The following is a 22615-nucleotide window of genomic DNA, read 5'->3' on the forward strand; positions in this document are numbered from 1 at the left end:
GCATTTACTAACAGTCAGCATCACTGTACTGCTGCTGACCCTTCAGGGCAGACAAGGACATAGAATTCTTTGCAGTGATTAAGCTCACTGGTGCTAGACCTACAATCACACATATTTGGAATCAACACCAGCCAATCCACCTATGATGAAAATTTTACTGTTTGACATGTGAAAGGAGGGCACAACTTCTCTGTTAACAGTATTTACCTTAAATATATAAAAAGCTTTTAGCCTCTTTCCAAAGAACATAACACAACTACGAATTTCAGCCTGAAATGTAACTCCCCTTCAGGTCCTCCAATGCACTGACACCGACACATGCCAAGCTGAGGGAAGGAGGTGTCACTCACCGGATGGGGTTCATATCTGGCCGGCTGGGTTTAGAAACAGCTTTGACAAACTTCTCTGCCAGCCGAATCCTGAATGAACACGGAAGAGAACCCAGCAATTTAACGAGGCCTTTGGCACAGCGGGTAGGTAACAGTTTCAACAGAGTAACTGATTAGACAACTCAGGACACCCAGACTGCCTCCACTGCTAGCCAAATGGGTCTAGCAAGACTTCTTTTCACCCCACCCTCCCAATTCAGTGCTCAGTGATACTGCCTATTATCCACTAGGAATGAGTCTCCATAGCTTACTCTAAAAGCCCACATGCTGTTGAACACTGATATATTTATTAGGCTAGTAGGACTAGCAGAGACACCATGTCCCTGAGGAAGGAAACGGAGGGGCTGGTTCTTTCTCCCTCAGCCAGTTACCAACTATGCTCATTTATATTCCCAGAATGGTCAGTTTACCCCAGCCATGCCTAGCTCATCCTACACTAAGAAAGAAGCTAGAGCTGCCCTCATACACAGAGAAGACACAGTTGGAAAAGCCCAAATGTACTTCAGTTCAGAGCAGCTTCATTCACAGTTCATCTTTATAGCAGTGTTTCAGCTGAATGCACTTGTCTCCCTGTGCTCAGCATTCTGCTTTTTGTCTAATCACTGTTTCCCAGTCACTCCTATTCATGTACAAGAAAAAAGCTTCTCCAGACCCTACATACCTCTGGTTGAAATGCTGTGTTCGAACATCATTGCCATTCAGCACCAACACATCCAGGATGTGGATGGCACTGATTTTTCGCTGGGCTTTCCCCTAAGGAGGGCAATACAGAGATTTATTATTCAGACTGTTGATATTTCAGCTTGATTTAGAGCCTGTTTTTTGACAGGACATCTCTTCTAGCAAGAAGGCACCTTTCCAGATACTAGAAGCACACAAATTCCCTGCTGCCCATTAAACTGTAGCATGGCATCCTCCAAGAACTGGTGTATCTCAAATACCCAGTTGCGTCTTACGGAAGGGAGAGCAGGTGGGACCACAGCTGCCATCACCAGCTATCTGTGCCTTATCAGGTATCACAAAGCCCAGTGCACTACAGTATCCTCATCTGAAGTGCAAGAGGACAGGGGAACTCCCAGGCAGCTGGGATTTTTCACTTTACACTGTGAATATACCACAAAGGTCTTCTCCCCATAGTCTGCAGTCACTACTGAGCAGTTATGTACCCAAAGAGCCACAGACACATTCAGTCATGGTGGCAATGTCATCTGCCGTTCCACATAGAATAGCAACACATCAGGTCCAAAGTGTTTCCAAAACAGTGTTGAAAGTTTATATCTCTAGGACTGGACAGAAAGAAGGAACTTAATCCAAAATAGTTACTCTACAGATCACATACAAAAAAGAAAAACTTGGACCTGACACAGATGGAACATTTATTCTGCAGTATCTTACAGAGATTAGATGAAACTGCTCTTTGTATTTGCAGCAACATGGTAAGGGAGAGAGTAGGCTCCTACCTCTCCTTTCAGCTCATGAACAATCTCCACAGAGAGAAGAGTATCTCGTGGCAGCTCAGTTTTCAAATCCAGCTTTGTCCAGCGATCTGACTGGCGACCACCCCAGGTGTAGATCTGTGATTTCTGTACATAAAGACAGAGTCAGATTCAGCCAAGGCTTCCTGAGGGCAGGGGTGGAGAAGAGACCTCTAATGAGAGGTTGCAGAGCAACCCTCAGAGAACCTTTTTGTCCTAGGCTGTCACAGGCAGTTTCTTTATCATAAGTTTTAAGGAAGAACCTTAACCTCTACAGCAAAGGAACAAAAACACCGATTCTAATCTGCCGGTGACTTTTCACATCCACACAAAGAACCAGAAATAGAACACCTTTAAAAGGACAACGAAGATAATTAGAGACACTAGCAGGAGTGCAGGTCTCTGTATAGGCTGAGATTACAGAAACAGGGTTAATTAGTGTGAAAAGCAGTGACATCAGGAGAAACAAACATAAATAACTAGCAGTCTCAGGTACTACTGATGGGGATTCTTTCAGGCCTTTAAGGACAGGAAAGGATGGGATGAAACTGCAAGGCAGAATAGTAGCACTGAAATTAATCAGCAAAACTTTTTAGCACTTACCCCTAACCCCAAGAGGAACTTCTGCTCACTTCCAGACACCATACACCGGTAATCTAACACTTGGCGAATTTTCTCCAGTGTGCTGGAATTCAGAGGAGTGGGTTTGTAACTGAAGGTATCAATGTCTGTGCCCTAAAGAGCAAAGTATGGAAAAGGCAAGACAGACACAATACATCAACAGGCAGGTAAACACAACTTCTACACAAAACAATAATCCAGGACTAGCTTCTTCATCTCTTAATTCCAATATGAAAAAAAAGTTGTATTTATATGAAAGGACTCTAGGCAAGGTCTCACCTGGATCAGCTCAAAAAACTTGGACTTGGGATCTGAAGATGAAGGAGCAACACGAGCCTGATCAGGAATCTGAAAACAAATCCAAACAATTGATACTGAGTGTTATTCTTTGGCACATTCAAAGAAACACTTCTGGTTTCAATATACGACACAACATCCTGCCCCTGAAACTGCTGCTCTTGGGATTAGAGATGAAGAAGAGATGTCATGTGGCAAATATAATGTGTCATGTGTTTTCCAAATTTAATGTAGGTATACCACATCTCACACAAACCAACTGGCAACTCCAGAAAGATTTCATCTAAACCTTTGATTTCACATATATTTTGATGAAATACCTTTTCATCAAAGACACACAATCCGCCCGTGAAACTGTCATATCTACGGCCCTACTGCAGTCAAAAGCTCAGGAAACAGAATCTGCAGACTCATAAGACCTTTTAGAGAGCTCTGCTGCTTGGGATCTAGGTGCTGAGTTCACTCTGTGTACACTGAAATATTCTCAACTGCAAAGAAGCCTGCTCAGTTAAGCCATACACAATAAATCAGGGACATCCTGTTTGATTACATAAACAGCTTGAAACAGTTTCTGACTTTCCCACAAGACGAGATATTAAACATCTGTCTAGAAAGGCCTATCTGTACTGCAGCTCCACTCTTCTGTCACTGCACAATCTACCTGCTTGACACCTTACTTACCCCCCACAGCTGGAGACACTCCTTTCGGATTTCAGCCTGCCGGGGCTCACTCAGTGTTCTAAAGAAAGACAGCAGACTGTTAAGATGGTGAAACCTCCTTGATCTTACAGCATTATATATCCCAGCCCTATAGAATTTGGAACTTTCAGCATCTGGCTTGGGAACAACAAATATGAATTGCTCCACAACAGGTTGTACAAAAGAGGATGCTGCCTTCCCTCCCCACCCTCCAGTTCCTGTGTTTAGCTTTGTTTCATGGTCTGCATTTCTGACTATCAGCCATCACTTCATTCCATGAAAGTACCACTGGGTATAAATATTTTCAATAAGTTATGTATTAGTACAAACTTATGCTAATCTCCAAGAGCTGGGTATACAGCCCTTCTTAAGAATAACAGTGAAGATCTGCTGAAGGCCATACAAAAAACAGTGTCAAGGTAGAGTCAGCTCTAAGACAATTCCTAACTACCATATGCACTCAGCTTTCCACCATGTATTACGTCTGAATAACACCTGAACAGAAGAGTCGTGGCAGGAGAACATTGCAATGGCTTTAGTTTTATGCAAGAAATTAATGTCAAGCTTTAGGTAATTCTAGGTCTATAACTTAGATGCTTTAAACTGCCCCTGGAAAAACGAACAACTGTGAACCACACTCAACTTGGATGGTTACTGTTGAATTGAACATAATAGCTGCAAGTTTTTCTGCTTACATTCCTGCTAAGAAGCAAGCTCACTTATGGTAACTGGAAATCATGCAATGCAAGGAAGCCTTCTCAACAAGGGTGATAACAGACCATCAATTTTCAGGACTCCTCCAGCCACCCACATGTCTCTGCAAATAACTCAGGTAGACACACAAACTGAGCTACCTAAGAGCACTTTTCACTTTCCTGGCCCCAAAGGCCAAGACAAGTACCAGCTCAAATCAAGAACTTATTAAACAAGGACAAAGCAATTCATTAATAGTAGGTTAATTCAGTCCTCACCAAAAGCCAGAGGAATATACTCACGTGTCTTGAACAAAGGCACGAATTTTGGCTAGTGCCTTTATCTGAACTTTGCAGTGGCTAAAAGAGAAGAAAAGTTTTAGTCAGGGAGCAAATTAATCACCACCAAGATTGTTCTACTGTTCAAAACAAGAAAGAGTGCTGGGACAACAGGGGGAAGCCAGTCTGATTCACAGAGCAATGAGGGATCTTAGCCAACATGATTCAAACTGACAGGATGATCACTGGAATTAATTAGGCAGTACTTTCTTTTCTACACAGTACTCAGAAGCCAGTCACTAACAGTAATACAGCATTTCTGTCTGCACAGAGTCCCCCTGCTTTGCTCAGCCTCTCAGGGAACAAAAGTAGAGCAGTGTGGCAGCATCAACAAGTACTTCCATGACTGCAGGAAGTTACACCTGAAAGCCATGCTAAATGAATCTGCCTACAGCCAGCAGCCCTCATGACCCATAGTAACTCACTTTTCATTGGATTGGACGATGTAATTGTAGAAATCCTGGTTGTCTTTGATCACATTCAGTGGGACAGTAAGATTCACATCCACATCAGAATTGCGCAGCTGGTTGAGTCTGATGTTCACTGTGAAGAGGTAATCCCGCACATCATCAATCCCTGACTTCAGGCCTTTGCATACCACATACCTGCAGAGCAAGGCAGAGAGATCAGGTGGGTTCAGTTCTTTCACACAGCCAACTTTTCTGCCACACTCCCATTATAAAGACAGTTTCCCAAATCGCAGGAACTCTTTCCTCCTGGATATCCCTAAGAAGATGCAATCTCACCTATCACTGAGTCATCATACATCTTCTGTGCTCTGCAAAGACAGGGAAATGCAACCCTATGTAAACCCCCAAGATCTCCCTCAAGTAGTAAATCAATTCTGCTAAACTTGACAGGTACAATGAAAGCACAGATAATATCACAGAATCATAGAATGGTTTGGGTTGGAAGGGATCCTAAAGATCATCCAGTTCCAATCCCCTGCCCTGGGCATGGACACCTTCCACTAAACCAGGTTGCTCACAAGCCCCTATCCTACCTGGCCTTGAACCTCCAGGGATGAGGCATCCACAGCTTCTCTGGGCAACCTGTTCCAGTGCCTCACCACCCTTACAGTAAAGAGCTTCATTCTAATATCTAACCTAAACCTACTCTCTTTTAATTTGAATCCATTCCCTCTTCTCTTGTCACTATATGTCCTTGGCAAAAGTCCCTCTCCATCTTTCTTGTAGGATCCCTTCAAGTACTGGAAGGCGCCAGGTAGGTCACCCCTCAGCCTTCTCTTTTCTAGGCTGAACAATCCCAATTCTCTCAGCCTTTCCTCACAGGAAATGTGCTCCATCCCTCTGATCATGTTGGTGTTCCTCCTCTGGACTATCTCCAGCAGGTCCAAGTCCTTCCTCTGCTGGGGACCCTGGAGCTGGATGCAGCACTGCAGTGGGGTCTCACCAGAGCACAGAAGAGGGGCACAATCCCCTCCCTCATCCTGCTGGCCACACTGCTTTGGATGCAGCCCAGGATACCATTGGCTTTCTGGGCTGTGAGCACACAGTGCCGGCTCATGTCCAACCTCTTATATATCCCCTGGCTTCACTGAAACCATAGTTGTTTTATGCAAAATAGGATTTGTTATATATCCAGTTCCACAGCTTCCTTCCCATAAGGGCAATTTGGCAAATACCATCTTTACCTTGTCCGTAATTTGCTAAACATCTAAAATGTTTCATCCTCCAAGACAGCTGCTAATTGAGGCAGATCACAAAGCTTCCACGAGGCTTACCCAAATCCATCTATCACTGTATTTACAGGATGGTTTTCTTTAGTAGACCCTCATGCTCAAGCATCTCACCTCTCCGAGTTAGCAGGGCGGCTTGTCACAGGTTTAAAGATGCAAATTCTCTCAAAGCAGCAATACAGCAGATAAACAAGTCCCACACTGAATGGAGTAAATAGGTCAAAGGTTTTGCAGACAAAATGTCCTCCTGGAAAAAAAAGAGGAATTATACCAATGCCAGCAGATTATAAGGAAACAAGGAGATATCAAGCACCTCAATCCTCCTGCAGAACTAGTAACAGGGTTTTTGTGCAATTAAACAGCATCCAGAACACAGTTATGAAGTGGGCCAGCAAGGCTTCATGAAACATCTTCCCGATGTCTCTGCAGCAAAGAGAAAAGCATTCCCTTGACCAGAATCTAGTCTGTATGTAGGCTGTCTCACAAGCAAACCTTCCAGGCCTAAACTGTGCCCTACAGCAGGGCAGCATGCTATCCCAAAGCCTCCAGGGAAGAGGAGCCCTGATATATGCAACAAGGAACCACAGACTAGAGGAGAAGACTCTTTGATTTTACCTAAAGAGAATAACTTGCCATCTAGAGAGAAAAGAGTCTGTGTTGCCCCTCTCCTTCAAACAAGATTCCCAATTTCCCCAGGCAAAAACCAGGCATTTTTACAGAACTATCATCCACCCATGTAGGAAAGACTTAAAGAAGGCTGCACCTTCTATCATATCACATTTGAGACTACTGCTAAGTAGATCATTGCCTCAGGTTCTTCTAAACATAGGGCACAATAAAAAAATGATCATTTTGTTGCCATTTGTCTTCTATACCAGCGCCAACGGCTGACTAAACTCAGTGGAAGAGAGGAGCCATCAAAATCAAACACAGCTGTAAGGTCCATCATTTAGCAGCAATGCGGTACAGCTAAGACAGGGTGAGGCATCATTTGTTCTGATCACACAGATGGCAGATTTAAAGGAGAAAAGCCTTCAGAAGCCAGAGGAAAGGAAGAACTGGATAAAGACTGCTCTCTGTTCCAATCAGCTGGAATATTCCGGAAGCTGGTCCAGCTACTGCCATAAAACTCAGATAGACTGTCCAGTTATCACACTGCGTGACCCTACCCCAAAACAGCCACATAACCCAACAAATTAAGTGCTTTAAATTAATGCATTTTAGCTCATGCTTTTAATTAAAAGCAAAATAGGTGAATATTATCTTATTTTTCTTACCAGCTCTCTCAGCTTTGTGACAACCATTTCAGGATTTATGCATACACATTCAATTCTGTGCAACCTGGCCTCACAGCTGAGCAGACTTCAAGGCACTAATAAAAACTGTACAGCAACATTCCCCAGAGCCACCCATACCTTAGTGAAGGAGGAAGATTAATGGACAAAACATACCTGTCCGGACAACGGACAGTGCTGTAAGGAACTGGCAAAGCATGAGTTGTTTGCTTAGGATTTCTTGCAGATTCTCCTGACCCTCCACTGAGAAACCCTGCAAAGCACATAGCATATGATTAGTATCTCCACACATCTGTTGGTCAAGCAAAGGATTCTGAGGAACTAAATCATGGAATCATGATCATTTCTGTTTCTTTAAGGTAAAAGAACTGACACCAGGAATTTTAATGGCAAGGCTTGCAGAATTTCACATTGTAGCTACAGACACATGTCAAATACCCTGCTGTATGCAGACCAAGGTGTCAGTTTTGTCACATTTTTTTTCATGCAGGAAGAAAAGAAATTGACCAACCCCATCAGCCATTAAGAAATGCACTCCCTTGTGATCAGTATTGTCCAAAACAAAATTCTGGAAAGCAGTAATGTTCTCTGATCGAGTGATGTCTCCATCTCCATCAATCCCACCCTCTCCTAAAGAAAAAAGGAGACAATCAATAGCACGTTTGCAAGTACAAACAAAAGATTAGTATGTGCAGATGATCTACAGTATTCAGTCAACATTTAGTCAGAAATTACAAAGACCTTGATAGGCGAATAAGCACTAACAAAGTCCCTTGTTCACCACCAAAGATGCTATTTAATTTAGAAAAATTATTCAGATTGCGTGGTCAGGCAAAAACAAGACCATAAAATAACCATGCTCAAAGGATGCGTTGTACATCAGCCTCAGCAAAAGACAAATTAGGATGATATGACAACATAATATTCTCATCCAAGCAAGAATGGCACATAGCTCAACCTACTGAAAATGTAAGATGCAACCTCACTGCACAGCTCACCTGTTAAAAACATGTTATTACAGACAAAGGAGAATTCTTTATATTGTGCATTTGTAACCTCCTACTAAGAATTCAAATCATTCCAAAGAAAACTTAATAGTCTATTTTCAAACACAATGTAATTTAGGCTTTAAAAAAGCAACACCCCAAAAAAAACTGTGAAGAAGTTTATAAAGAGAGTACAGACAGAGACGTAGGCTTTGTGCAAAAATACTCATACAGTTCTCCCATATGGCTCTTTTTAAAGAGAGCTACATTGCCCCCCAGCTGGTGTTTTAGAAAGCTGACGTAAGGTGTATTCTAGAGCTCACCAATTCTGCCTTTAGGAAGCCTGAACTTCTGTTTGGTATTAGTCCCTGTAAATCTTCTACAACTACAGATTCTATTACCTCAACTGGAAGACTAAAAAGCAGAAGAGATCAGGATGCATGATAGTGTTTTGATAACTAAACTCCTCACCAACCATCTTGTCAATAAGTGAAGTGACACTGGAATTTGTTACCATTCTTCACAACAGAAATATCATGGCAGGCTACTTTATTCCCATCAGTGGAAGAGAATTTGTACACACCTCACTAGATTTTATAGCAAAACAGAAAAGGATCAAGAAAATGAATCAAAATCATTGGGCTATTAATTTCTCCAGGTATCTCCTCCTCTCCATAATACCAGATTGCAGTGAGCTATGAAGATCCAAACACTGCAACCATTAGAACAAGGTGCTTATCAGCCTTGCTGCCCTTGCCATGAACCTTCACTTTAACTAAGACCTAATCCTTAAGTGCTACTAACCATTCTCTAAGGGCTCATAGTCAGGTGTCAAGAGTGGCAGCCAACAAGAGTCAGTGGTGGAGAGGAAAAAAACCACACCAGGCACAATGGAAAAGCAAACCCTTTTCTCTACAAGACAGTCACTCTCCAGTTTCTTTCACTTTGTCTGAAATAAGCAGCATGAATACTAGCAATCCTTGGATTTCCCCTCCTGATCCTAAAGGTAAGGCAGACAGGAGGCTCAAACATATCACCAAGATTAACAAGTTACGATGCATGAGAAGAGATGCAGCAATTGTCTGTGTACACCTGTTTAGTCTGTCTGGAAGCAAGGCAGAACATGTTAACATAATAAATATCCTTGGATTAAGCAGATATTTAGTCACAGTGATTCAGATAAAGCCTCTAGCCCCAATCTGTTTTATTTATCTTTGCTAAGAGCCCACAATCAATTATCAGAGCACAGCTAGTAAGCTCTTATATAGAAACATGCTGACACTCAGGCAAATGAGGTTTCTATCTCTGGCCCTGCTAATAGATCTTTGGGCACATCAGGAGGCTGGAGCACCTCTCCCATGAGGATAGATTGAGAACACTGAGGCTATCTAGCCTAGAGAAAAGAAGGCTCTAGGGAGTCTAGGCACCCTCCAGTACCTAAAGCAGGCTACAGGAAAGATAGGGAGGGACTTCTTATGAGGGAGTATAGTGATAGAATATTGGATAATGGCTTTAAACTGAAAGAGGGTACATTTAAAATAGACATTAGCAAGAAATTCTTTACTCAGAGTGATGAGTCACTGGGACACATTGCCCAGACAAGTTGTGGATGCCCAGTCTCTGTTCATGGCCAGCTTGGACGGGGCTTTGAGCAGCCTGGTCTCCTGGAAGGTGTCCCTGTTCACAGCAGGGGGGGATTAGAGCTAGATGATTTTTAAGGTCCCTTCCAACCCACACAATTCTATGATTCTATGATAAGTCATCTCATTCACTGTGTTTCAGGCTGAGATCAGTGATGTGAGAAAACCACTGCCAAGCAATCTTAAAACACTCTATAATGTTCAGATAAGCAAAGTACTCAAATATCAACTACTACAATGAAACACATTCCCAGGCAAGACTGGTAGTAAGTGGAGAAAAATGACTTGATATGCAAGCTCACCAATCTCAACCCGTTTCTCCAATGACAGCCCCCTTCTACCTTGCAAAATGGTTCCCTAGGCTTCTCCTAGATCCCCCTGCTGGTATCAATACCAGCCCTGCCACTAATACAGAGGCTGCAGCATAAGCAAAAATATCAGGTAACACTCATGGGTGCACGACATACCATAATAAGGCTCAAAGAGCTCACTGGAAGCAGAATAGAAGTCCTCCAGTTTAAAATCATTTGGTCCTTTCAAGGTCATGCCAAATCCTTTTGCATGCCACTTCCGCCTCCACAAGACATATTCAGAGAAGCCTCCGGGACCAGCACACACATCAGCAAAGTAGAGCAGCTCTGCATCATACTCCTTTATCAAAGGCACCTGCAAAAGGAAACAGAGGAAATTCTACTGACCCGTAACAGCTCCCATCACTCAAACCACATACACCATAAACTACACTGCTCAGAGGAGTCTTTCAACTACCTGTTTTCCCAGCTAGCATCCTAAGGATTCTCCTTTCTTCCCACCTTTCACATTCTCTGAGAAAGCACTGCTCTTTGAAAGTTAGAGGCACTCACCCCTTGGTAGTCCTTAGGGTTTGTAAACATGTAGTCAAAGACATGGTCCATATTTGCCATCTTCATCGCAGCCCTGTGAACACATAAACAGGGCCTTGTTAAGTTTCATCCTTGGCTCCCACAGCTGAAAATGAACATAAATGAGAAAAGGACTACACTACCAGACATTCTACAAACCTATTCAGAAAGAAAGCCCCACGGATCATCTCATAGGGGTTAGACCTTGTTCGGGCTCGACGCATTTCTTCTCCATCCAGCTCATCAAACACACTCTGCACAAACAGAAACAAAGCTCAGCTGGACCTGGCACAGGCTGGAGGGATAGGCAGGCATCAGCATTTCCCATCTTCCTACTTCTCTCTCCTTAGACGGCAAACTCCAAGAAGATTTGGTTCACTGATATAAAATGTTTTGCTGTCTTATAATGATATTTGCTCTTCTTCTAAGCCACCTCAGCTCTTAAGCAAATTTAATAACACTGACAAATTCTGTACTGATAGCTCCAGAGCCTGATAATCTGGTTAGCCACCTCAAAAGCAGTCCCAGCCTAACGTATTTCTTTCACATATATACACACACACACTCTACTGCAATATACAAGGGCATGATAAAATCTAGGAGGGAAGACTGAACAGACAAGAAAAGAAGGGGAGCTCATTTCCTTAGCTTATTCAAGCCTTCAGCCTTTCAGTCAGACTAAGGGCGGGTGACTGTTTTCAATCATCTCTGTGCTGGTTTTGGCTGGGGTAGAGTTAATTTGTTTCATAGTTGCTAGCATTGAGATACATTTTGGATTTGTGATGGAAACAGTGTTGATAACATAGAGATGTTTTTGTTATTTCTGAGCAGCATATGAACAGTATTAAGGCCTTTTCTGCTTCTCATACCAGCCTGCCAGCAAGTAGGCTGGGAGTGCACTCTTGTGGAGCTTGGAGGGGACACAGCTGGGACAGGTGACTCCAACTATCCAAACAGATATTCCAAACCATATCCCATCATGCTCAGTATATAAATCTGGGGGAGGAAGGAGGAAGCCAAGGACATTAAGAGTTACGGGTTTTGTCTTCCCAAGTAACCCTTGTACATGATGGAGCCCTGCTCTCCTGGAGATAGATGGCTGAACATCTGCTTGCCCATGGGAAATAGTGAATTAATTTCTTGTTTTGCTTTCCTTCCATTGAGTGGCTTTTGCTTTACTTACTGTCTTTATCTCAGCCTACGACTTTTCTTCACTTTTACCCTTCCCATGCTCTCCCCAGTCCTGCTGGTGGGTGAGTGAGCAAGCAGCTGCAGGGGGCTTAGCTGCCAGCTGGAGTTAAACCAAGACAATCCTTTAGAAGGCTGAGGTTCAAAAAAGGTTGCTGAACAGATAGTAAAAAACAGGATGCTCAGTCATCCCAGTGACATGAAGGTGACAGAGGACATTCTGAACTCTTGTCAATTACCTAACTACTCAATCCTTTTCAATTATTTATTTCACTTGCTTCTCCAAAATTTCAGTTCCTCTCTAAAAAGGGGGCCCACCTTGCACTGCAGGACACTGCGTAAAAGCTCTTCGTTACAGAACTCTGTTTCATCTTCAATCATCAACTTCCTCTGCAACAGGACAAGAACACAGCAATTAGCAAACATGATATCGTCATTTCAGGATGCAGCATGTACCAATAATGGATGAAGGCTGTCAATCACATACTAGGCTGTATCAGCAAAAGCGTGGCAATTAGGCTGAGGAATTATTCTCCCCTGTTAGGCATCTTGAGACCACATAGGAAATGCTGCATCCAGTTTAGCACTCCCCAGTACAAGAACAGACATACTGGAACAAAAACAGCAAAAGGGCCACCAAAATGACGAGGGTGAAAAAGCACCTGGTGTGTAAGAAAAAGCTGAGAACAGTTTGTTCAGAATGCAGAAAGGGAGATCCTATTGCTGTACCTAACAATGGGACAAGTTCTTAACAACAGGAGACAGAAAAGATTGACCTAGGCTCCTAAAATGTTCAGCGTCGTGACAAGAAACAATGGACAAAAGCCACATAAGAAATGCCAGTTAGCCATACAGAAATTTTCTTTTGTTAAATTGGTCGTCAAACACTGACCAGATGCCCAAACAGGCTGTTAAGTTTCCATCTTTGAAAATACTCAAAATATGACTAAACAAGGCCTTGAGCAACCTGAGCAGATGTAGCTGGATCTGCTTTAAGCAGGAAGCCGAACTAACAACCTCAAGAGGTTGTTTGCAGTCCAGGCTATTCTACAACTATTTGACATGGCAACTGATCCAGGCTGAGTACTCCTGCTTTGTCTTAGGCTGGTAAGTAACGAGATATAAAAAATTACCTTCCCCACAGTCATCCACTCCTTCAGCTCCTGGGCATCTGGGATCTCTGTGGTACACTCAGGGCACCAGTCTACCTTCTCATAGGCACTAGGCTGCAAACACAAGTCATGGGAAGAGCCAAAGATGTTTTTACTAGAAAAACACAAAAACAAATTGCTCCCCAAAAGCTTGCCTCCCAATGCTAACATAAGGGGTTATGCCATGACTTTAGGGTCAACCATAGAGTTTTTTCCTCCTGGACTATAACATGTCGTCTTTATTTTCAAAATTAAAAAGGACTCCAAATGCCACCTCACCAATTTCCCCTCTATGAGAGTCTGATAATCAAGGCAAAACAGAAGTCTAGTACTCAAAGTACAGTTTAGAGACACTGGAAAAGAGACAGTTGCCAAAAAATTCGATGCTTGTTTTACGCATTCTTTCTCCAGCTTTTGCTGAACAAAAGAGAAACGGGACTTAAAACAGGAAGTACTTACCTCTGGCTCATCCTGCCAATCAATATTGAGCTCCCCATCAAATCCTTTGAGGGTCAGGCCAAAGCCTCTCCTTCCCTTCTGATTGGATGCCTCAACAATATCTTTCCTGCCTTGGCCATATTTTCCCAGACCTTCTCCTTCCCGGAAGCCCATCTTGGCCTATAAAGGGAGCAAAGGGAGCACACTGAGGCAAGTGAACTTGAGTTTTTGTAGTACTGCTAAGGTCAAAGACTAGTGGGGAAAATGGCACATCACCCTGAAGTGACTTGAAGGCACTGAGCATTTTTAATCTCAATTGTAGCTTTCAGGACTTTTGAGGGAGTACACTTCACTGAGGCAAGATACAAAAAAACTAGATCTGAAGAATGATTTTTGAGATGACAGCAAATTACAAAAGGTTCAGTAATGCGGGAACAGCCTGCTCAGAGGGAAAAAAGTACTGAGGAGCCTGGAGCCATTCATCACAGGGTTCAGTAAGCATGGATGGTTCATAAAAAAAAGATGCTGGTACAGGAAAATATTCACATTGTGATGATATTCTTTGTTGTCAACATACATTCACACACATTTCAAGTATCAGTTAAAACTTCACGTAAAACTCAGAGGAGGAATGCAAGACACACTGCTCCTGAAACACATACACATCTCTTAGGTTAAAAGAACTATGTTCATTAATTGCTAGTTTTTCAGGCTTTTATCTTAGTGAATTTTAGCAATAAGAGAACAATAACAAAAAGCAGGGATGCAGTCAATTTCACATATGCACAAGACAGTAAGGAAGTAAAAGACTTAATGACTGTTTCACTTTGAATGTTATCCATATACTCCTTCCTGTGAGAAACAAAAAAAAATCACTTGCTACCAATCTGTACGAGGAACAACACAAGAATATCTGACAGGTTTTAAACAAAAGTACATGGTGTTTTCCCATTGCCTTTGCTCTGAATCAGACCTTGAAGTATGTACACCAGATGTCACAGGCACCAAATCTGTTTTACACCAGTTTTCTAAGGACAGAATTTTGAAAATCTAGTAATTAAGGACCATTTTCCTTTTACTTACCAAATGCTGCCAAATCTTTAACCAAATCAACTTTAAATACAAATTTATGAGGGCTTATTAAAAAAAGCCTCATAGAGTCAGTAGTAAAGCACCTGTATTGGAGCAACTGAGAACACACTTCCTAACTGGCTCAGGAGAAGTCTCCAAGGACAGACAGTCTTACTCTAGAATCAGCAAACTCCTGCCCAGTGCCAAAAATGCACATGGACAGATTCTGAATGATCAGCAACAAGATTTAACTACAGAGAGGCACAATCAGCAACTCTCAGCCTCTGGATCCCACTGAATTTTGAATTCAGCAAGAAAGTTCTTTTTTCATGTAGAGCTATGATCCTGCTCATCAGCAGCACTGCAACTCCTTGAGAAGCAGTTCCCACTCCCTGTTTCCACTCCTAGCAGCAGCTATCACTTCCCAGCAAAACACTGCACTTCTAACTTGGCAAAGGCAGGTACAAGCTGGTCTACCACCATGGAAAGATAACCAACTCAAGCTCCTGTGAGTACAGCACCAGCACAGAACAAAGCAGGACCCACATTCAGGCCCTCAGTGAGTCCCAAATTACAGCTATACATCTCATCTTCTCTGCTGCCCTTGGAAATAACATTTTTGTTTCTCTGTTCTTTCATGATTATGAGATACTCACGATACTACAGAGACAAAGTTTGCATCAGGAAACAAGCATGCATCAAAAGAGACTCAACTTCTCTACAGGTTGCTATTGCCTTAAGTTCAGGAACAAGTTGCCAAATTTGGGACTACCATGAAACTGCCAATCATTTTCTCAGAACTTTTTAAAAGCACTTTCTTGCCCATGCTAATACTGTGCAGTCAAGGGGTGGCTGATCACTTTCAAAGTTTAGTTGTCACAGTCACTATCCTTCACAACTCCCTGCCTTTCTAAGAAATTTCCAGCCCTACATAAGGCAGAGTGGTATGACTTGAAAGGGAAAGAAATACCTTAATAACTAAGGCAATAATTCCACAAAAGCATACCAGCCAGCCTCCAAGACCAAACAAATTAATGGCAACCACGTAATTTGCTACAGCCTTTCTTACAAAGCATTTGTTAAGTCAAGCATTGCAAAAATAACACGATAGGACTTTTTTTTCATGCTCAGTAAGCTGACTTACCCAGAGATCCTTTCCTTCTTTTTCACCTCCCTGCTCCTAGACCTTGAACTCAACTTTTTTTTTAACAGATCCACTTAAACCAAGATCTCTCAGCCCTCCCAATTGCTGCTAGTATACAGCTCAAAGATGCAGAGAACCCTGCTACAAAGAGGATCAGAATCAAAGCATTTTTTATAACAAACTGGTCTTTTCACTTTGCTCTCATCAGTTCTAAATTGTTTGGTCCAAAACTATTTTGACCTACCATAAGCTTTTGGGAGACACTGTTATACATTGAGTAGCGAGATGAAGTTCCCTCCACAAGAGAGTCTTGTTTGAACTCATTTCTGAAGACTGGTCTTTTTTCATCACTCTCACTGTCAGACCCACTGGTGCTACTGGAGGACTCTGAAAACAAACAAAAAAGTGAGAATGAAAATGAAAATAAAAATAAAATGGAAGAAAGACATCTCAGTAACCACATTAGAATACAGTGTGACTCATTAAACCCTCTGAACACACACATAGAGGACACTTCAGTATCTCAAATGTGCTACAGGAAGCCCGCAGGTGTAATATAAAACACCCTGTGCAACCAACACTTGGTTATCTTCCCTGTTGCCTCAGGGACACACACAACCTCTCTGACCCCATGGATTCCAAGCCCCAGAAAGGACTGGGCAAACCCCATCACAGCAGCAGAGCAGCCACAGCATGACCACAACAGTACTGTGGTGTGCCTGACCTTTGTAATGATCCTGAGGAACTGAGAAGGTCCACAGGGATTCTCTCCTGAGAATAGTGACAATCACACCTTGATGAAACATACTGAATTTCTCTCCACATCCTACCTAACTACAAGTGTAAATCCATCCCTAACTTAGCCAAAAACCCACATCAAGTACACAGGCATCTACCAAATGGCCAACACTGCAGAAAGAAAAGTTAAACTTATTATACTTCAATTTGACCCCCACTATCTAGTTAAATAGCAAGGATCCCCAAGTTCACTACAGCAAGCGAGGGAGTTTTTCACATCTAGAGCTTACTGATACATACAAACTCAAGTGAAAGCTAAGGTCAGAAGACACCAATCTCTTTTAAAATACCTTGAAAGAGGTTTGAGGAAGAACTTAATCAAGTCAACGGCTCAGTCAAGGTAATAAGTATCATCATACATAGCAGGCACTCAAAATAAACCTTTCTCACCAGAAACTGATGCAGCAGAACCTTCATGGGCACCAAACAATGAAGCTCTGTCTATGCCCAGCTCCCCCTTGGAATGTAGTTGGTAAGAACCTAGGCCTGTATGAGCTGTATAGTCCTCACTGCTGCACTCCAGCTGTGAGATGCCCAAACCTACTCGCTCCAGGCAGGATGTAACTGGGATCTGGGCAGGAATCATGGTAGTCTCATTTGTCTCAGCCTGCTCTGTACCAGCTGGGTGCCTAGGGAAGCCCTACAAAATCCAATGAGTCCTTCTGTTTTTCCTGGGGTAATATCACTATGAGGATGAAGCAGTGGCACAAGTTTCTTACTATAGCTAATTTATACAGACTGCAGGAGCAGCAATCCACAGCAAGCACAGCCATGCTCTGTGTTGGCCCTCTGCCTCTTGAACTCCCTTGTTTGCCAAGTGCTAGAAATCACTTTGTGCTGCTTTGTACAACTAGGGGAAGTTGAACTACAAAAGTTGCCCTGAGATAACACAGAAGAATGTTAGCAGAGTTGATCTTTTCCTGCTTATCACTTAAGAAGGGATAATTTAGCTCCACAGAAGTGTTAAAAAACACGAAAGATATTTCAATACTTAAAAGGAACAATTGAACTTTTCTTACATTTGTCTAAATTAAGAAAAAACAGACTATTTCTCTCTCAACTCACAGATCTCTGTATTTTCCTGTTCTGGAAAACTGAGCATCAGTGAAGTAACAGGAAACAACTGAAAAATTAGCAAAAAAAGGCCATTACAAGAAAGTGAAGTAAAAATGAAAGACACCACAGTGAAATATGCAACTGTAGTTAAAACCTTTTCAACGTGTCCTCAGTGCTTGTTGCTGAGCAATCGGACTTTAAGATTCAGGACTTGTGTCCCCACATAACTACTACACTTGAGTTTTACAGTATCAACCTTTGAGGCTTCCAGCTCCAGACAAGGAAGGCTATGATTCAACTTGTGTTTGCAACATTCTATACCCATCTTGATTTTCAAACATCTGTCCCACAAAATCTATTTCTGTTTCTTTCACAGTTTTTAGCTAAGAACACACTCACAAAGGATTTTTGCTTTAGGGTCAGCTACTGCTTTCTGCTTCTTCAGTTAACTTTGCTACCTGCCTTTGAGCTGTGTCTTATTTTCTAGAGACTCATATAGTGCCTTAAACCCAATACCCACTACATAAGTTTCACGGGAGTCCCTTCACAACTCTTCTTGTTTTTAAGACTTGCTAAGCCATGCTCAGCTGACATTAGATCTCAAATCACTTTTTCCCCGACCTCCCCTCTTTCATTAGAAACGACAGCAGGTGTAATAGACCACTAAACAATTAACTCTACCCAAAATGTTGTCCTTGAACTGTATCAACTTGGTTTTTAATCACTAAGGCTTAAAGCCTATTTTGAAACATTTATGAACTCAATAATCAAAAGGTTGGGTGGGGAATGAAAAAAACATTTGTTTGATTTTTTTAGCCCAGCCCTGAGTGCACAGAGCATTCCCTACCCGAGCTCTCACATTCTGCGCTCTGACCTCCTCACTCACCTTGGGCCTTGCCAGACAGGTACCCACACACACCCTGCAACTACAGCTACTCCCAACCCACTCATCTTCCACACACAACCCCTTCCATTTTCACAAGGGAAGCCTTCTTTATGTGTTCAGGCTCTTGAACACTTCATGACCGTGGAAAATCCTAAGACTCTGATGTAGCAGGCATGACAGTAAGGCAACCTGAAGTACCATCTTAGGAGAGTTTCAAGTGTCCCACAACAGCAATACCAATTATGTAGGGCACGTGCCTCAACTGTTGTATATCCCAATTCCAGGTGAGAAAGCATACTCCAAGAAAAAGCAGGCAATTAGTTAACTCTGAAATAGATTTTCCTTCTGAAACAAAACACCTGTGAGCTCTCTCAACTCTGTTCTCCCATGGAAAATTCACCCGGAGCCAGCATAAGCGATGGGTCCTACAAAGTAGAAGCCCCAACCAACCAGCCCCTCTGTATTCATCTCAATTTCTCCCATCTGCAGAAATTAGATAAGACTACTGATTTCTTTCTTCCTCTTTAAACAAAATTATGATTATGATGCTTCTTTATGGCATAACACCCACAGTGCCTCAGTACCGAGTTTCCAAACCAGAAATAACTGCTGAAACTGAAAAGACCAATATGACAAGAATGTTTAGAGCTTTGGATCATGCACATGTCATCTGCCTCAAATTCAATTTTCTACATCTGAATTCATACAATTCCCAAACAAAAAAGTTTACATAAGATTTTAAAAAAGTCTAAAAGAATTCACACCAATCCAAGGTTGTGAAAAGAAATAATGTAGCTTTTTTCCTAATGAGAGAGTATGCCCTTGAAGTTCAAGCTGTTAATTAGCACTTAGGAGATGTAGGTTCAGTTCCTGGTTATTATTTACATCCCCTGCAGCAGCACATACCAGATCTCCAACCTTACCTTGAGTAGTATGATTACTATATTGATTTTCATCATCTGAAGTAGAACTGAGGGTTAATCCCAAATCTTCCATCCTCTTCTTCTGCTTATTTTGGGGGCTGCTAAATTCGGGTTCTGTCCTTCTCTTCATGTTTTCCTGAAATGCTAAAAGAAGATCACACTTGGCAAACATTACGCAAATTAACTTTCTGTAAGGCACAGCAGCATGGTGGCATAGATCATGTTATGCTGTTCAGTGTTAGGCTTCTCAACTTAAAAGTATTAGCTTCTTTTGAACCTGCCTTTTTAAACATCTAATTAATTAAACAGGAAACTGATATGGAAGTTTCCCTGTAACTGATGAATTTCAAATCACTTCTACAATCTACTTATCCCCCACATGCAAGTAGATGAAGTCAACCCAGACACAGACACTTAGATAACTGAAATATATGGCAGTTCACTACTACTACTGAATCAAAGTTTCATTTTATCCAAACACAGTGAAAAAATGTAAGATTAATCTAATGGAGAATATGCAAGGTGGAACCAATTTCTCATGAGACTCCAAACAACTCTGACCTCACCTCTGCAATAATTAATAAAGGAGCTTTTCTACATTACTTGTATAACAGAACTTAATTAAATATGTGTGCTCAACTTGTGTGTGTTGGTTGTGTTTTTCACCAAGAATCACTAGCAATATATCCAGCTTCTGGATGTGGCTGATAAACTTGGCATAAACCCAAAGAAAGGTCTAATGCTTAAGACAGAGTTAACAGAAGCCAGCTTGGAAGACTTGCAGAAGACAAGAAGCAAGGAAAGGGAAAGCAAGTAAAAACTTAAAGGCAAAAATGCTTAGCACACCAACTAAAACCTCCCTGCTATTGAAAAGAAAAAAAAAAAAAACCAAAAGAAACTGAACCTCCATTAGTGTTTATTATTCTACATAAGATTGTTGGGCTACAAAAGATACCCCACGTCACCAATTCAAACCTTCAGTTATCAAACGTATTTCCACAAACACATACAAGGCACCTTAAGGCCAAATCCTTTTTTTATCCCCACAACTCCGACTGCAGAATGATCCCACAACCTCACTGCTCTATGGCTAAGAAATCTTTTCACTTCCACCAGAAGTTCTGTTGCAGACAACTCACCTTTATCTGCTCTTGCCTCAGTTATGGGTTTTGGTTTTTTCCCCTTGTTTATCTCTAACAAACCAGCCACTTTATATTTCTTCTGAGATAGCCAAATGAGAGACCAACACACTTTCAGCTCACCCCTGCCAGCTCCCTGTCGAGACCGCGACCCTCCGAACCTCACTAAGGGTCCCTCAGCACACCTGCCTTCCCGACAGATTTCAAGCCATGCAAAATTAGGAGCAAGTTAGGGACACCCAGTCTCTCAGGAGCCTCGCAGCTGCGACGGAAAGCCCCTCCACATCCCCAGCCATGCCCCACAGCCCCCTTGCACCGCACCACCGGCCTCTCACTGAATCATTTAGGTTGGAAAAGACCTCTAAGGTCATCGAATCCAACCGACTACTGAACACCACCATGGGAACTAGACCATGGCACTGAGTGCCACGTCCAGTCTTTTCCTGAACACCTCCAGGGATGGTGACTCCACCACTTCCCTGGGCTGTCCATTCCAATGTCTAATCACCCCTCCTGTGGAGAAATTCTTCCTCATGTTCAACCTGAACCTCCCCTGGCGAAGCTTGAGGCTGTGTCCTCTTGTCCTGGTTGCCTGGGAAGAGGCCGATCCCCACCTGGCTACAGCCTCCTTCCAGGTGGTTGCAGAGAGCGATTCGGTCTCCCCTGAGCCTCATCTCCTCCAGGCTAAACACCCCCAGCTCCCTCAGCCGATCCCCACAGTACTTACCCTCCGGACCCTTCACCAGCTTCGCTGCCCTTCTCCGGCCTCTCACCCCCGTCACACCGCCCGCCGCGCAGTCCCCGGCCCCAAAGGCCAAGCCGAGATCCCCCCGCAGGCAGAGGGCGTGCGGCGGGGAGAACGGGGGAGTCGCCGGCGGCCGCGCTCCGCGCTGACCCACACACGCCCGGGGTCGGCGGACAGCGCCGCGCTAGAGCGGGCGGCGTTCACGGCGAAAGCGGGGCAGGCGGGTGGCCGCGGCCGGCTCCGAAGGGCTCCGGCTCCGAAGGGCTCCGGCTCCGAAGGGCTCCGGCTCCCAGGGCGCGGCGAGCAGAGGGCGCGAGGCCGCCGCCGCCGCTTTCGTTTCCCCGCTCGGACGCGGCGTCGTCACCGCCCCCGCCCCGCCCCTCGCGCGGGGCCTCCCCAGCCGCCGGCGCGCGGCGGTGACGTACCGCCCGCGCGCGCCCCGACGGGGCCGTTCCCACAGGCGGGCCGCGGGCAGCCCCGGCCGGGCTGAAAACACCGAAATCTGTGTAAAGCGCTACGCAGAGTTAAATTTGTAAATATATGGATATAAAAATGTTTATCGATCGTGTATCGTAGCGGAAGGTGGGAGTGTCTAGGCTGGAGAGGAGAAGGCTCAGGGATGACCTTATTGCTCTCTACAATTCTCTGAAAGGAGGCTGCAGCCAGGTGGGGATCGGCCTCTTCTCCCAGGCAGCCAGCGACAGGACAAGAGGACACAGCCTCAGGCTGCGCCAGAGGAGGTTTAGGTTGGACAGCAGGAGGAATCACTCTACAGAAAGGGTGAACAGACACTGGGATGTGCCACCCGGGGAGGCGGTGGAGACACCGGCCCTGGAGGTGTTCAAGGAAGGACTGGACGTGGCACTCAGTGCCATGGTCTAGTTCCCATGGTGGTGTTCAGTCGTGGGTTGGACTCGATGACTTCAGAGGTCTTTTCCAACCTCATCCTAGGAGCCGTCTTGTACTTTGCATTAAGCTTGAAACATGGGGACATACATCTCAGCACACAGGACTGAATGCTTAGTCTCACAAAACCTAAGCAAACACGGTAGTATCAAGAGAC

At 43.5% G+C, this 22615-nt stretch overlaps 1 protein-coding gene across 1 annotated transcript in view; it reads right to left on the reverse strand.

Annotated features, from left to right (window-relative positions):
• The window catches only part of CMTR1 (cap methyltransferase 1), a 28652-nt gene extending 6763 nt beyond the window's left edge, over window positions 1–21889 (reverse strand). Inside the window, exons 1-20 of the mRNA XM_082302365.1 lie at window positions 21535–21889; window positions 19669–19812; window positions 16250–16392; window positions 13812–13970; window positions 13335–13427; window positions 12520–12591; window positions 11173–11267; window positions 10996–11068; window positions 10600–10798; window positions 8018–8136; window positions 7663–7759; window positions 6326–6458; window positions 4938–5117; window positions 4477–4533; window positions 3464–3521; window positions 2765–2833; window positions 2468–2599; window positions 1850–1972; window positions 1051–1142; window positions 351–419 (exon numbers count right to left, since the gene is read on the reverse strand). Coding sequence (XP_082158491.1) covers window positions 351–419; window positions 1051–1142; window positions 1850–1972; window positions 2468–2599; window positions 2765–2833; window positions 3464–3521; window positions 4477–4533; window positions 4938–5117; window positions 6326–6458; window positions 7663–7759; window positions 8018–8136; window positions 10600–10798; window positions 10996–11068; window positions 11173–11267; window positions 12520–12591; window positions 13335–13427; window positions 13812–13970; window positions 16250–16392; window positions 19669–19798 — 2093 coding nt within the window. The 5' untranslated portion in view covers window positions 19799–19812; window positions 21535–21889. The remainder of the gene's footprint in view (window positions 1–350; window positions 420–1050; window positions 1143–1849; window positions 1973–2467; window positions 2600–2764; window positions 2834–3463; window positions 3522–4476; window positions 4534–4937; window positions 5118–6325; window positions 6459–7662; window positions 7760–8017; window positions 8137–10599; window positions 10799–10995; window positions 11069–11172; window positions 11268–12519; window positions 12592–13334; window positions 13428–13811; window positions 13971–16249; window positions 16393–19668; window positions 19813–21534) is intronic.
• Window positions 21890–22615: the final 726 nt, after the last annotated feature.

Source organism: Coloeus monedula (genome assembly GCF_965178545.1).
Source record: "Coloeus monedula genome assembly, chromosome: 2".
In the NCBI taxonomy this organism is placed as follows: domain Eukaryota; kingdom Metazoa; phylum Chordata; class Aves; order Passeriformes; family Corvidae; genus Coloeus; species Coloeus monedula.